Source organism: Tauraco erythrolophus, chromosome 4 (assembly GCF_009769465.1).
Source record: "Tauraco erythrolophus isolate bTauEry1 chromosome 4, bTauEry1.pri, whole genome shotgun sequence".
Classification (NCBI taxonomy): Eukaryota; Metazoa; Chordata; class Aves; order Musophagiformes; family Musophagidae; genus Tauraco; species Tauraco erythrolophus.
Genome location: NC_141468.1, coordinates 17,733,044 through 17,747,879, shown reverse-complemented (window position 1 = coordinate 17,747,879; position 14,836 = coordinate 17,733,044). Strand labels below are relative to the sequence as shown.

The 14,836-nt window shown below is 42.1% G+C and overlaps 1 protein-coding gene across 1 annotated transcript in view; it reads right to left on the bottom strand.

Annotated features, from left to right (window-relative positions):
• The window catches only part of CPNE8 (copine 8), a 118,967-nt gene that overhangs the window by 97,599 nt on the left and 6,532 nt on the right, over positions 1-14,836 (bottom strand). Inside the window, exon 2 of the mRNA XM_086609716.1 lies at positions 4,505-4,545. Within this exon, the coding sequence (XP_086465842.1) occupies positions 4,505-4,545 (41 nt within the window). The remainder of the gene's footprint in view (positions 1-4,504; positions 4,546-14,836) is intronic.

Below are 14,836 nucleotides of genomic sequence, written 5' to 3'. Positions count from 1 at the left end.
TGTAGGATAATGAGAAATAAAACCAAATTTTAAAACACCTTTTCCCCATGCCTCCCTTCTTCCCGAGTTTAACTTTGCTCATGATTTTCTCTACCTCCTCCTTCCGACCGGCGCAGGAGGACAAGGAATGGGGGTTGCAGTCAGTTCATCACACGTTGTTTCTGCCGCTCCTTCTTCCTCGGGGCTGGGGAGGGCGGACTCCTCACACTCTTCCCTTGCTCCAGCGTGGGGTCCCTCCCACGGGAGGCAGTCCTCCATGAACTCCTCCAACATGAGTCCTTCCCACAGGCTATGGTTCTTCAAAAACTGCTCCAGCATGGGTCCTTTCCAGAGGGTGCAGTCCTTCAGGAACAGACTGCTCCAGTGTGAGTCCGCAAGTCGTGCCAGGAGCCTGCTCCCGCACAGGCTTCCCATGGGGTCACAGCCTCCTTCAGGCATCCACTTGCTCCAGCAGGGGGTCCTCCACAGGCTGCAAGTGGATCTCTGCTCCACCATTAACCTCCATGGGCTGCAGAAGGACAGCTTGCCTCACTGTGGTCTTCACCACAGGCTGCAGGGGAATCTCTGCTCCAGCATCTGGAGCACCTCCTCCCCTCCTTCTTCCCTCACCTTGGTGTCTGCAGAGTAGTTTCTCTCACGTACTCTCACTCCTTTCTCCAGCTGCTGTTGCTCAGTTGTTTTTTTTCCCCTCCTTAAAAGTGTTATCACAGAGGTGCTACCACCACCACTGACGGGCTCGGCTTTGGCCAGCAGCAGGTCTGTCTTGGAGCCGGATGGCATCGGCTTGATCAGACACAGGGGAAGCTTCTATCAGCTTCTCACAGAAGCCACCCCACTACCAAAATCTTGCCATGCAAACCCAATACACTACCTAAACCTTTCCATGATCCTGCACCCAGTTCTAGCAAGGATTCTCCATTACTCTTCACTAACCAGCTTCTATATCTTCTAGGCAGAGCTTCCTGAAGGTCCCTTTGTCCCAATTGTCATGAGATTCTTCTCATTGTTACTGTCTTCCATGGGGAGATTCTCCAGATGAAGAGTTTTTACCTCTCCACTCTTTATATCAGACTCTTTCTGTTACCACACTCAGGAGTCATAGGGCTCCACAGGAGAACATTCCATCCTGACCATGGTGCTGCCACCACAGCTGCACAGTGGCTCAGTTTGTCTAGTCAGTGCATGGGAAGAAAATTATTCTGCCTAACTGTCATTAGATGAAGAAACATGCCAAATTCATTAATCTTTATCTCCTTTGCAAGCCTTGTCCTTGCCTCATCAGGGAAGCACTGCTTTAAAGCAGCTCATTCTCTCCAATAAAATAAAAAAAAAAGTACTTCTCAAAAATATTCCTTGAAAAAACAGTTTCTAAACTGGAAGAACAGAACAATCCAAATTCTACAATAAATCAATATATATGACTTGCTTTGACACCACTGAGGAGAAAGCACTGTCAGTAAGAGTTTTCAGTATTGTTTAAAACACTTCATGAACAAGGGCTATCCAAGTCTGTTCCACCTATATCTAATATCTCTACATTATTTCTGTTTTCTTGCCTCTAGTGAGGCAAAGTGCCAGCTTCCTCCTGGCACAAATATTCTAGATTGCAGGGAAGTGATAGGAATGGGAATAACTACTGAGTAACAATTCCAGTAACAAAAAAAGGCTAAACAAACCTCCTAAGAGAACCAAAGAAATCACAATTTCCTTTTTAATTTCATGAGAAAGCTGTTTATGTTGACATGGGAGTCAACTATATTCATGTCTGTCACTCTCTGGGAAAAAGACCAAGAGCATAAAATCAGATTTTCACTGTCAGTATGATCCCTAGATAACTGCACTGGAGTTTGAAATGCATACTAGAATTGGTCTAGTCAAATCCAGCGAGACCTCAACACACAGAGTGACTCTTAATTGTTCTATCTTGTATGAGATCTAACAGTTGCAAATTCAGTGGGTCTAAAAGTAGATCTTGTTAAAGTGGTATGATGCTGGTTCTGACCCTTTTTTTAGCTAACACGATAGTTACTGTACACAGACCAGCCTAAGAATGGTCTTTCTCCAAGCAAACAGATGCTGGGGAAAGTTATCCTGCTGTATTTCCAACTACAGAAAAGAGCAGCACTTTTTATACTACACCCTCACTCCTTTCACTTTTATAGTAGGGCTGTATCTCTGTGCTCAATTAAAGGACACTAGGAGCAAACAAACTAAACTGGCTAATAAAAACCCCCTGTAGAATACTAAAACTAAATGCACAATGTTTGGAGAGTACCCATAATCAAAGCTGCTTTGCCAAGTAATTTCCTAAGTGCAAATACAGTACAAGTGCTTACAGAGCCAACAGTTTCCCCCTTCTCTTTACCACGGACAGCTTTATTGTATTCCATGTTTTTGTACTGGTAACCTGTGACAGATAGGCCTGATGGGCAGTGTAACCAGGTGCTCACAACTTGAGACCAGATCTCTAAAGCACATCACCAATTTGAGTGCTTTAAATAAGCTATTTACCAGAAACGAGAAAGCAGTATGTTTTGAACTGATATGCAAGGTTATGACACTTTAAAAAGTATTTCCATGTGCTTTGTATCTATAAAAAATACCACCAGTTTACTTCTCAGAAATATTTTAAAGATAGATATCAAGATTTCTTCAGGTTTTCCTAGCACTCTGTTTCCTTGTGTCCATTACCCATCATGGGTCACCCACCAGCCACAATTGCTTGTGTTCGCCCACCTGCCCCAGCCTGGGTTGCCCACAGGCCATAGAACCTTCAGAGGTGTACTGCCTTTTGCATGGAGTATCTCCTTTCCAGAATGCATCTCCAGCAGCGTACCTTAAGAAGCGTTGCTCTAGCAGTGTCTTCAGCAGCTGTGTCTCTAGCTCCCAGCTGCTGCCACCTTTCTTCTAAAACACGTTTGGGCAGGAGCACTGTGTGCTCCCCTGGCTGGCAGAAGTTCTGGCAAGCAATGGTTACTCACATGGCTTTCAGAGCTGACTGGAACCAGCTGTGACTGTCACACGGTAGTTCATGGCCTCCTCCCACTCAGGTCACATTGCAGTCCCCTGCTACTCAAACCCTGCAATTTCTGCCTAATACAGTTCCCTATCTGACAAAAACTTGAAGCGCTTTCCCTAATAATATTTGCACTTCAAAACTAGACACCTCACCACTGTTCTTGAAAGGCGCCTTGATTCAGTAAAGAGATCTCTGAATTCAATCTATCAGGCAACAGGTCACTGACCCACTGTTCAAAATTCCCTAACCTAGTCAACTGAGTTTTTATTAGCCAACCAAAAACAGTTAGTAATACACAAGACACTCAATTGTGCTTCTGCATGATCTCCCTACACCAGAGGCATGGTATTGCCCACATCTCCTTTTTTTAAAAACAATGTTTTATAGGTTAGGAATGTCAAAGGTAGTCCTAACTTCATGCAGCTTTTCCCCAGGAAGTAGACATTTTTCCCGTCAAAAGTCTCTTGCGGAATCTCTCTCAAGAAACTTTTGGTTAAGGACAGACAAACATACTCTCACAAAAGTACTCAAATATTTCATACTGTCACATGACTCAGTATATCGCATCAGGACATGGTTACATGTCTGGACACATGATAGAAGTGTTTGTGTCTTGGGTTATTTCCAACATTAGTAAGCACAATATGTGGTATTCTAAGGAAGAAAAAAATGGGCTTCAATCAAGTAAATGAACTTACAGATAAAAAGATGCAGAGAGTTGTAGGGGAGACGTTATCCAAGACACCATAACCTAAGGACTAGACCTTTAACACTACAGAAGTACTTTGACTAAACACTATCAAAGGAAATCTTTTGTGGTCTCAGTTCCTTGACAAAAGTTTTATAAAATGCCCACTACAAGAAGATATTAATGGATTTTAAATAAAAGTCCCATCATATATAAATTCATAGGCATAAGAGTTTTTTGGGATTCAGTCATGCATTAATAAAACTTAAGAGGAAAGTGGGCGTCACTATCTTACATATCTGAAAACATTAATTCAGAAACCATCACACTATTTTTGATCAGGAAAGGTTGTGTTTCCCAAAGACAAATTAATTTAATTTTATTTTTCAGAGTTTGACTTAAGATTAGTGGACACTATGTACTAACAGCACAAGTGCTTCTAGCTTATTTAAACGTTTGCTTACTAGCTTTGAAAGAGATCTAGAACAACAGATACTAAAAAAACCCACAACTTTTCTGCATTTATTAATTTTAGGAAAATGTAGGTTGACTGCTAAATAACAGATCACATAGCTCAGGAAAACAATACTGAATATAGAGTTTTTAAAATTCCAGTTCATGTAACAGAAACTATAAGTGTAACTTATTTAAGTGTAAATTAATTACTTTTAATAATTGTCGCAAAACCAATGCAAACCTAACTGACACTGAAGAAAATCATCCTTCTAATTTTTAATCCAGTGTTTACAAATTTTGAATATATGATGAGAAGAAAAAATAAAATGCTATATACTTACTTGGATCAGATTTAGAAAATGTATCTCTGTCCAAAAGATTTCTGTTAAAAAAAAAAAGATAAAAATAATCTTATTTATAAAAAAATAGTGAAACATACAAATCGGATAACAATATACATGTTTTTAACAATTTTGATCGCGAGTCAGCTTAGTTTTCTGCCCTCGTAATATGTAAGATTTACTTGAAGTCAGTCAGCACTAGCACTTGAGTCATCTTACTTTTCATTTTACTACACATTTTGGATTTGAGCAAACCGTGGCTCATGTACTCCATTACCATGAAGTGAAAAGCAACACAAGACAAGAACACTAAATGTATATAATGGACATCAGGAACAGAAATACCTCTAAGTCACAGATATCTACCAGAGATTAATGTGCTAGTTGAACCTCAAAACTTTACACTTTACTTAAGAGAATGGCTATGAGAGCTCAGAGCCATCAGGAAATATCTGTAAGAATCAGTCACAGATAAGTAAGGTAAAGAGAACTAAAGCATACACAGGACGTACACCAGAGTTAGGAATTTTCTAAATATCTACAAAATACCTAGAAATAAGCAGTAAAAACTAATTTCTTTGTTATGCAATACAGTCACAATACCATAGTCACACTTCAGTCAACTGAGAACCATACACAGATGAGGAGACTTAAATTAACAATAAGTCTAGAGAATCAGGACTGACCAGAAAAACATTCTTGGAATAGTTACCAACATTTCATCATTCAAAAATAAAAAAAAAAAAAAAAAAAAAAAAATTATCTCGACAAACTTGAAAAACGGTCTGAAAACAGGATGCCATTGAACAGGGACAAGAAAGAGCTATTAAACTTGGGCAGGTAGTTTAAGTTAGGTATTAAACTTAATCAACAGCAAAAACGCAGCATAGTTGCATATAGCTGGATATACAGCAGTTACATCAAAAATGGTTCTAGTCAGGAATCTTGTGCCCTTGGGAAAAAGCCATACTGGAATACATAAACAAAAATACCTCTTCAGAGTAATTGTCTGGTCTTTATAATACTGATAAACACTCAATTCAAGCAATAATGTTTTGGGCACTCCAGTTTCTTGTAATCTAATACAGACATGGAGCCACCAGAGTCCAGTGGAAGCAGAAATAATCAGAAGTCTATAGAATATATCTATGAGGAAAACGCTGCTGCAAATTGAAGCTGATCTTCATGTAGACAGTAGGAACAGGTTTAACCCTAAGGTGAATCTTCTGCATTGCAGGTGAAGTTGAACTTTATTCCATTGTTTTGCCATCTTTCATAGTTAAAGGTGGCCAGACACTATGTGAAATCTCCACCACTGAAGGTCTTTAAGAACATTTTAGGTAGCGACAAGTCCTAACAAGTTCTTTCATCCTACCCTGGAGCAAAAGGAAGGATTAAATAACCGGTTTACATCCCTTACATCTTATTATTTTTAATAATTGGTACAGCCTCTTCAAAGGTCACCATTTACTACTCTCATTCAGATCTAAATCACATTATTTTTGTGCTACTTAACAGTGATGAAAAGCATATTAATAATGTTCTGTACAGGTGTTCTAAGTGGTCCACTCGGACTTCAACAAGGAAAAGACACTATTTCCAGTTTAGGTACAGCCAAGTCCGCATTTCAGAACAAGCAATATGAACAAAATACAGCTTTAAAAGAACGTTGGGTGCATCTGTTTTGTTTACTATTGCAAATGTAGGCACTAGGATTAAAATTAGTATTTGTGAATGAACCAGAAGTCTGCACAAGCTACTTCTTCAGAACTTCATTATCCACTCAGAAGCAGGATTTTTATATATGCATTAAACTATACTCAGATAGACTGTATTCCATCGTAACCAAAAATGTGCAAATATAAATTGAAATATTGACAAACTCAGGAAAATCAGCAATTCCAAGTCTGTATTTGACAATGACCACTACAAACTGCTTTAAAATTCAGTACAGTAAGTTCTGCAATATCAGAACTGCCAATCTAAAAAGAAAAATTTCCTCTTTTCCTCTTTAATTACACATACCTAGATATGCCATTAATTCATGGTAACTAGAATTGGTTTTATTATCTCAAAATGAATTGCTATAAAAACCTACAATTAGGGCTACATGAAAGAAATAGTAATTAGGTTTTGGGAAAGGCCTTCCATGCTCACCATTAGGATTCCAAGCAATTTTAATTCCTCTGCATAAATACTATACAATGACCTTATAATTGGTATGTTAGTGTTTGTGACTGCAGTTTAAGATTAAAACATTTTAATGACTCTTGCACTGAGCTAAGGTGCTTTGAATTTTTTTAATATTTCCTACTCTTATTTTGTTCCTTTTTAAGTTTTCTTCCTCTATTTTCCCATATACCTAAGAAAATACAGACTGGCCGTACCAGGCACTGTAAGGCTCAGTCTATGCTGATACTCTTATTCCAGCAGTGGCAAAAAGTAGCTACCATGGAAAAAGCCTAAGGACAAGGTAAAAATCTGCAATATTTCCCGAGAATGTTCTTGGTCACCAACCGTTTACTGCTCAGGGACTTCTTGAATTAGGAACATTTCTACATAGACAATATCCCTGAAAAGATTGTAAAGGTTGAGATACCAAAGTTTAACATTTTAATTCAGGTCTGTAAGTGTCATTAATTCACAGTTTTTAACTATACAGCTTGTAATATCCTCAATTTGATCCTTCACACATTTTACTCTAAATAAACAAGGTCTTCAGCAAAGTTTGCAGACATGCCTGATCTTCCAAGTCATGCATAACCAACCAGAATATTAATATGGGAACTTAACAAGCTGTTCCAGCTAATGGAGTCAGTTTTGGATGGAATTTATCAGTGACAACAGAAAAAAAAAAAATGTCTGATTTGTCCACTAAATCACCTCACAGCTCAAGAGGCTGCTCAGTTTCATTTGTGCATTTTCATTTTAGGGGGAAAACAATCAAAATGCTCCTTTAAATATATGAAAAATGCATGCACATAAGCATAGGACAAACTACAACCAAAAGAAATGCTATAAGCAACAGGAGAAAGAATAGTGGGGCTTTAGTTAAGCCCCAATAGATAAAGATTGGGGAGATAAGACTTCAGTCGTTATCCCTTTAATAGTCAATGGCATTTGCTGCACAGGGTGAGCAATACAGGGTGTGTCTCTTTTTCCTCGAAAAGCATTTTCTTTGGTAGTACACTATTTTGTCTCAGGAAACAGTCCTAGGAAAGCTCACAAACTCAGAAACCATAAATATCTGAAAGTTGTGTTTCTTTCTCCTAATCAAAGTATCAAGAGAAACAGACTTTTATTTTGCCTGAACACAGCGAGTGTATTTTTTCTATGCTCATTAAGCCTTTCAGAAAAAAAAAAAATGCGAAAAGAGAAGGAATTACTATCAACTATGAGGAAGGGAAAAAAAAAGAAGATATATACTTTTACCTGGAAAAACATGCACATCAAATACCTACAGCAAAGAAGTCTAGCAACATCTGTGCACAAAGCATTATTCTACACCATTACAGATCCTGAAGGAACTAATTTTGCATCTGCTCATTCTGGAGTGGACCTTTGAAAATGGTTGCAATAGCACAGATGACTAAGGAAAAAAAAAAACCCACAACAAAAAACAAATAGGAGCCATGGCAATAACACCTACTTACTCTAAACTGGAAAGCACAACACAGATTAGAAATGCTGGGATAAAGATTCTTCTGTATAATGAGATCAATTTCCCCAGGCAAAAAATAAAAGTAAACGGTAAATACAAAAAGTTAAAACATATTTAGCTATGCCTTGCAGAATCACTTTGTTCACACAGTTTCATGAAATCCATAGAGATTTGTCAAAATAACAGTTTCCACACAGAGCTTTCCTTCTTTTTTTTTTTTAATAGAGTATTTCAATTGGAAGGAACATACAACATCCTTGTAGTCCAACTGCCTGACCACTCCAGGGCTCACCAAAAGTTAGAGCATGTTATTAAGGGCATTGTCCAAATGCCTCTTCAACCCTGACAGGCTTGAGGCATTGACCACCTCCTCTCCAGGAAGCCTGTTCCAGTGTCTGACCACCCTCTCAGTAACTAAAAGTTTCCTAATGTCAAGTCTCTTGTACTATTGTTTAATGTAACAACAACTACTCTTGTTTATGTAACAACAACTACTCTTGTTTAATGTAAAAACCTCTCATGTATCAATCGGCTATTTCAGGATTCACCGATCTGGTCGGCAGCAGCAGCTGAACAGAAATCCCTCCGGTCTACGTTGCTCTGTACAACCTCATGCGTGCTCCAGGCACTATATGTACGTGGGCAAAGACTGACCCCCGTTAAAAAGTAACATTTACTCACTTTGTTCACATGTACTTTGCTTCAAATTTGACTTTATTTTAATGATCAGTATCTGAACTGCCTGCTCTTTAATTTTTTTTGGTTTAAATTTAACCCTTTCTTAAGCCCAACCGCAGAAGTAAATCCAATCCCCCCATTCGGAAATGACAGAATTTTGGCACTGAAGAACAGACCACAATAACTATAGCACTGAATAGCTTAAAATCTATTTCTCTAGTTTAAAACAAACAAACAAACAAAACAAAACACAAACCCAACTGTGTTCATATGACTGGAAAAATACTTATCTATACATTGCTTTCAAAAGCTTTGAAATCCTTAATGAAAAAAAAGTGGTTTACTTAGATGAATTTGTCAGAATCTCTCCAGGTGTCAAGGTTTTATGTTTCTCTTCATCTTTAAATTACGTTTAAGTGCATGCAAAGATTCCTTGGTTGTGAAATAAAGCACTCAGCAGTTTGCAAACACACAAGTCAGTTACCCGTGCAAAACTATTTTTAATTTTTAGAAAACATATATTTTCAATATATTATATTCTCATATAAGCATACACTGCTCTTCTCACAGTACACTTGTATCCCTCCATGGGAAGAGGAATTGTCCTTGGTTCATTAAACAGTTCATTAAACAAATGCATTTGTTTCCCTCGCCTAATGCTGGGCCTATGTGCCTTTTTCAAGGAAGATCCTGGAAAAAAAAAAAAAGTATCATCTCCTCACTTTGTACTGTGCAGAACAGTATCCATCCCACAACTAGTTGTAACACAACTCTATTACATCCTAGTAGTCACTGTCCCTCAGCCTTAACTGATATTACTGGTCTTGCAACGGCCAGCCCTCGGTAAGACAACGTGTGATCCAGAGAGCCTACTCGAGCGAAGAGACCACTTGACTTCTTGCGGAGTAATTTCACAAACAACTTTTCAGTTGTAGTGCTAGCTTAAGTAGTCTCCCTTCCCTGGCTATTTACTCTCTCCTTCTGTATTCCACCAGAACACAATAAAAAGCAAGCTATTAGCCTCGAGATCTCTAGATTAGAAACGCCCTAGGCCTAAAAGCATATTAGACAATTTCTCAGAATTTTATCTTCTTGTCAAAATAACTGGTTCTCTTAGGAAAGGCTCACAGGTGAGAAAATGCTGGCTCTCCTGACTAAGAGGCAATTAGGATGACCTCCTCCTTTCTGTTCGGATTGTCTCCACTTTTTGCGGCACTAGAAGGACTGGGAAGAAAGCAAACATATCTCTGATATGCAAGCTTAAGAAAACATCCACAATACCTCTTCATAACCTTTGGAGAAGTAATTGACTTTTACTGTTCACAAGAAGACGAAGAAATAATTTTCAGCCTCCCAGTAACTTTCATTGTCAATTTAAACACATATGGGTTCAGAAGCCATTCTCTTACGGGAAACAGAAAGAGAGAAGTAATAAGAAGGGTTAGACCAGAAGTGCTTCCATGAGTTTTGCGACAACCCACAGAAAGTCTTCTCTGGCTAGATGTACGCAATTTTAGGATGAAACCTCTATTAAAACTGCTGACTGGGGGTTAAAAAAACCACAAAGGAATCACCAAGTTTATTTACTTAAACATAGCAATAGTTTTTCAGCAGTTCCATGGAAACAGACAGGAAGTACTGGATTACGTAAAGATACTCTTGCAGATGAAGCAGACCTGAACACAATCTTGGACTGTTCCAGCTTAAAAAAACCCATCTATTTAGGAATACCAGAAACTGGTTCAACTCTGCTTCAGTACCAACCCAATTATTATTTGAAACCAACAGAACAAACCATCTACATTTATGTTTCTCAGGCTGCGAAGGTAAAGCCTCTGGCTCTGAGCTGCTAGTGACGTATCCTGGGGATGGCACTAGAGACTGCTGGTGGTTCAAAGTCTTATTCAATCTAGTGTCAACTCACTGGTCTTTCCAGCTACTTTCACCCAGCTCATCCAAATCCATGGACATGCTGTCCTATTTTAGCTCTAATTTCTTTAGGAATGTATAGTTAATATAGTGTTTCATAAATGTGTAACAATATATAAAACACACAGACTGGTTCTGCACAGTTTTTCTGCAACAATTCTTTAAAAGGTATACATCAACGAAGCCACCAAGAAAGCAAACGTATACCATCAATGTAATACTCCTCATCCCTTTTCAGCCATTGCAGGGGTGTTGGTGAGGGAGGCACTGCTTAGATGGGCACAGAAAGGAAAAAAAAAAAAAAGAAAATGAGGAAAATACCACTACTACAGGAAGTCTTCATAATAATACGTTTAAACTGCTTACACACTTCCTAGTTCCTAGCCCTTTTCCTGCTGTTAGGCTTTCCTCTATACCACCCTTCTGAGGCCTAAGATTTTTGAGTTCAGCTGCGGGAGGGTGTTACAGTGAGCGATCCCTCAGTGTCCCATGACCTGTATGGGGAGAAGCATGAAGTTTACAGTGGTGGCAGGGGTAGAGCAGATGATCTCAGAAGAAGTATAATATTGATGGCTTCTTCCTCCCCATTCTGAGAATCTCCACCTGGGGTATTGTCGTGGTTTTTGGACTGAGGGTCGAGACAAGAACCGAGCGGGAGCACCCACCAACCATGGTCTCGGGCAAAACATGACTCAGGCTTTCTTCATAAACCAGAACAATTTATTAACAGTTACTTAACAGGAGACAAGGGAACGAAACCGGTTACTTGAGAGGAGAAAAGAGAAAACAAGGCCCAATCTTAAAACAACACCTCCCCACCCCCTATTTTCCTTTCGTTCCTGGCTCTGCCTTCCCCCCAGCGGCGCAGGGGGACAGGGAATGGGGAGTGCAGGTCAGTTCATCCATGTTGTTCACTGCCGCTCCTTTCTTAAAGGAGGAGGAGTCTTTACACCATTTTTCCCTTGCTTCGATGGATCCCCTACTCACAAAGAAAAAGTCCCCAAACTTTTCCAAAGTAAGTCCTGCCCGCAGGATTGCAATCCTTCCCCATGGATCGCACCAGTTCGGGCTTTACCAGTCTCGGCCTCTTAGGGAGCTGCTGCCACTCGCGTCGGCGTGGGTCGTCCCACGGTCTCCAGATGCCTCCACGACCTCGTCGTGCATTCCATGCCCCATTATCAACAGTACCTGGTCGCGCATCCCCTGCTCCACGACCTCTCCTGGGCTCAGGCATCTCCTTTCCGACGTGGGTTTCTCCACGGGCCACGAGTGGGTCGCTGCTCCGCCGAGTACACCCTGGCTGCAGGGGGGCCGCCTGCCATCTCACACCGATTTGCAAGGGAAGCCTCAGCTCCAGTACACCTCCTCCTGCTCCATCTTTGCTGACCCGGTCATTGTGGTTGTCTTCTCTTAGATATTAATCCTCTCTAGGGGAGCTCGGCCCGGCGGGCACCCCGGGAGCGGGGCACTTCCCGAGCCCCCCATGCGGCTCCCCCGGCGCCATCTTGAGCACATGGCGCCGGCCCGGGCCCAGGCAGCCGCCCGGCCGGGAGCCGGGAGCGAGGGCAGCGCCCTCCTGCTCTCTCCTCGCTCCTGAGCAAAAAGCCCCTTCCCGCCCCTTTGTCTCAACTTAAATAGGGCAATTCGCAGAGGCGCCGATTTGGCTCAACCTCCCCCGGGGGGGGATGGGACTCAGGTCTGGTGGCACAGGGAGCAAATCCCCTCCCCTGCCACCAGAACACCCCCCCACACATCAAACTATCACAGGTATTTAGCCAACACGCTATTGCACCTTCCTCTTGCTTCACTGGTCTGCAACTCAATCATAGAATGGTTAGGGTTGGGACTTTAAAGATCATCTAGTTCCATCTCCCCTGCCATGGGCAAGGACACCTTCCACCAGATCAGTTTGCTCAAAGCCTCATCCAACCTGACCTTGAACACCTCCAGGGATGGGGCATCTACAACTTCTCTGGGCAACCTGTTCCAGTACCTCACCACCCTCTGAGTGAAAAATCTCTTCCTTAGATCTAATCTAAATCTGCCCTCTTTCAGTTTAAAGCCATTGCCCTTTGTCCTATCACTACACACCCTTGTAAAAAGGCCCTCTCCAGCTTTCCTGTAGGCCGCCTTTAAGTACTGGAAGGCTGCGATAAGATCACCCCGGAGCCTTCTCTTCCCCAAGCTGAACAGCCCCAACTGTCTCAGCCTGTCTTCATAGCAGAGGTGCTACAGCCCTCGGATCATCTTCGTGGCCCCTCTCTGGACTCGCTCCAGCAGCTCCATGTCCTTCTCGTGTTGGGGACCCCAGAGCTGAATACAGTATTCCAGATGGGATCTCATGACAGTTGAGTAGAGGGGCAGAATCACCTCCCTCGACCTGCTGGCCACACTTCTTTGGATGGAGACTGGGATACAGTCAGCTTTCTGGGCTACAAGTGCACATTGGTGGCTCCTGTTGAGCTTCTCATCCACCAGCACTCCCAAGTCCTTTTCCTCAGGGCTGCTCTCAATCCATTCTCTGCCCAGCCTGTACTTGTGCTTGGGATTGCCCCGACCCACGTGCAGGACCTTGCACTGGGCCTTGTTGAACTTCATGAGGTTCTCACAGGCCCACCTCTCCAGCCTGTCAAGGTCCCTCCGGATGGCATCCCTTCCCTCCAGCGTGTCCACAACACCACACAGCTTGGTGTCATCTGCAAACTTGCTGAGGGTGCACTCAATCCCACTGTCCATGTCTCCAACAAAGATGTTAAACAGCGCCAGCCCCAATACCAATCCCTGAGGAACACCACTCATCAACTCCATTTTACATGCAAATTTACTGTATATGGCGTGTATTACGTCTGCTTGAGAGTTGCTCTTTCATTTCTTTTGGTTTTGTCCAGCTGCCAGCTTGCATTTTTTTACTTACCACTGGTGACCTCTTTACAGCACTGGAGTCTCCAGTGGCATTCCCAGCCCCCTCTTTTCAGCCTCTGCTCCCGCTCCTCCACCCCGCATCCCGTGTCCCCACCTGCAAGGCCTCTGTTATTGCACCACGTCAATGCTCCTCTGCACTGCACTGTTCTGTGAGGGCTACAATTAGGTCGTTCTACACAGAATAACGACTTGCTCCTACTATCAGTAGAAAGAAATATAGTTATAAACATAATTACACAAAGACAAGCTGAAGTGAAACTAAGCAGCAGCCATCTGGTCATTAGAAAAAATGCTGGGTTTGTGTTTGCAGCTTAGCAAACCCGAACAAACCCCACACAGGCAAAGACAAGTTTAGACAGAATCAGACAAGTTCTGAGACTTGCACAGGTAGTGTGAAACCTGGGGACTATTCCTAGCAACCGCAAGACTGAATTAACAGGGCAAAAGATCTGCCTTAAATTCTGGAAGTCACATGTCTGCATGCTTAGAGTCCAAATAATGATACATAGGTGAAAACCAAGCTGTGCAGGCCATCATAAAATCATAGAATGGTTAGGGTTGGAAGGGACCTCAAAGATCATCTAGTTCCAACCCCCCTGCCATGGCCAGGGAAACCCTCCACTACACCAGGTTGCTCAAAGCCTCATCCAACCTGGCCTTGAACATCTCCAGGGATGGGGCATCTACAACTTCTCTGGGCAACCTGTTCCAGTGCCTCACCACCCTCTGAGCGAAAAATTTCTTCCTCATATCTAATCTAAATCTGCCCTCTTTCAGCTTAAAACTATTGCCCCTTGTCCTATCACTACACACCCTTGTAAAAAGTCCCTCTCCAGCTTCCCTGTAGGCCGCCTTTAAGTACTGGAAAGCTGCTATAAGATCACCCCGGAGCCTTCTCTTCTCCAGGCTGAACAGCCCCAACTGTCTCAGCCTGTCTTCATAGCAGAGGTGCTCCAGCCCTCAGATCATCTTCGTGGCCCTCCTCTGGACTCGTTCCAGCAGCTCCATGTCCTTCTTGTGCTGGGGACTCCAGAGCTGAATGCAGTATTCCAGGTGGGGTCTCACGAGAGCAGAGTAGAGAGGCAGAATCACCTCCCTCGACCTGCTGGCCACACTTCTTTGGATGCAGCCCAAGATACGGT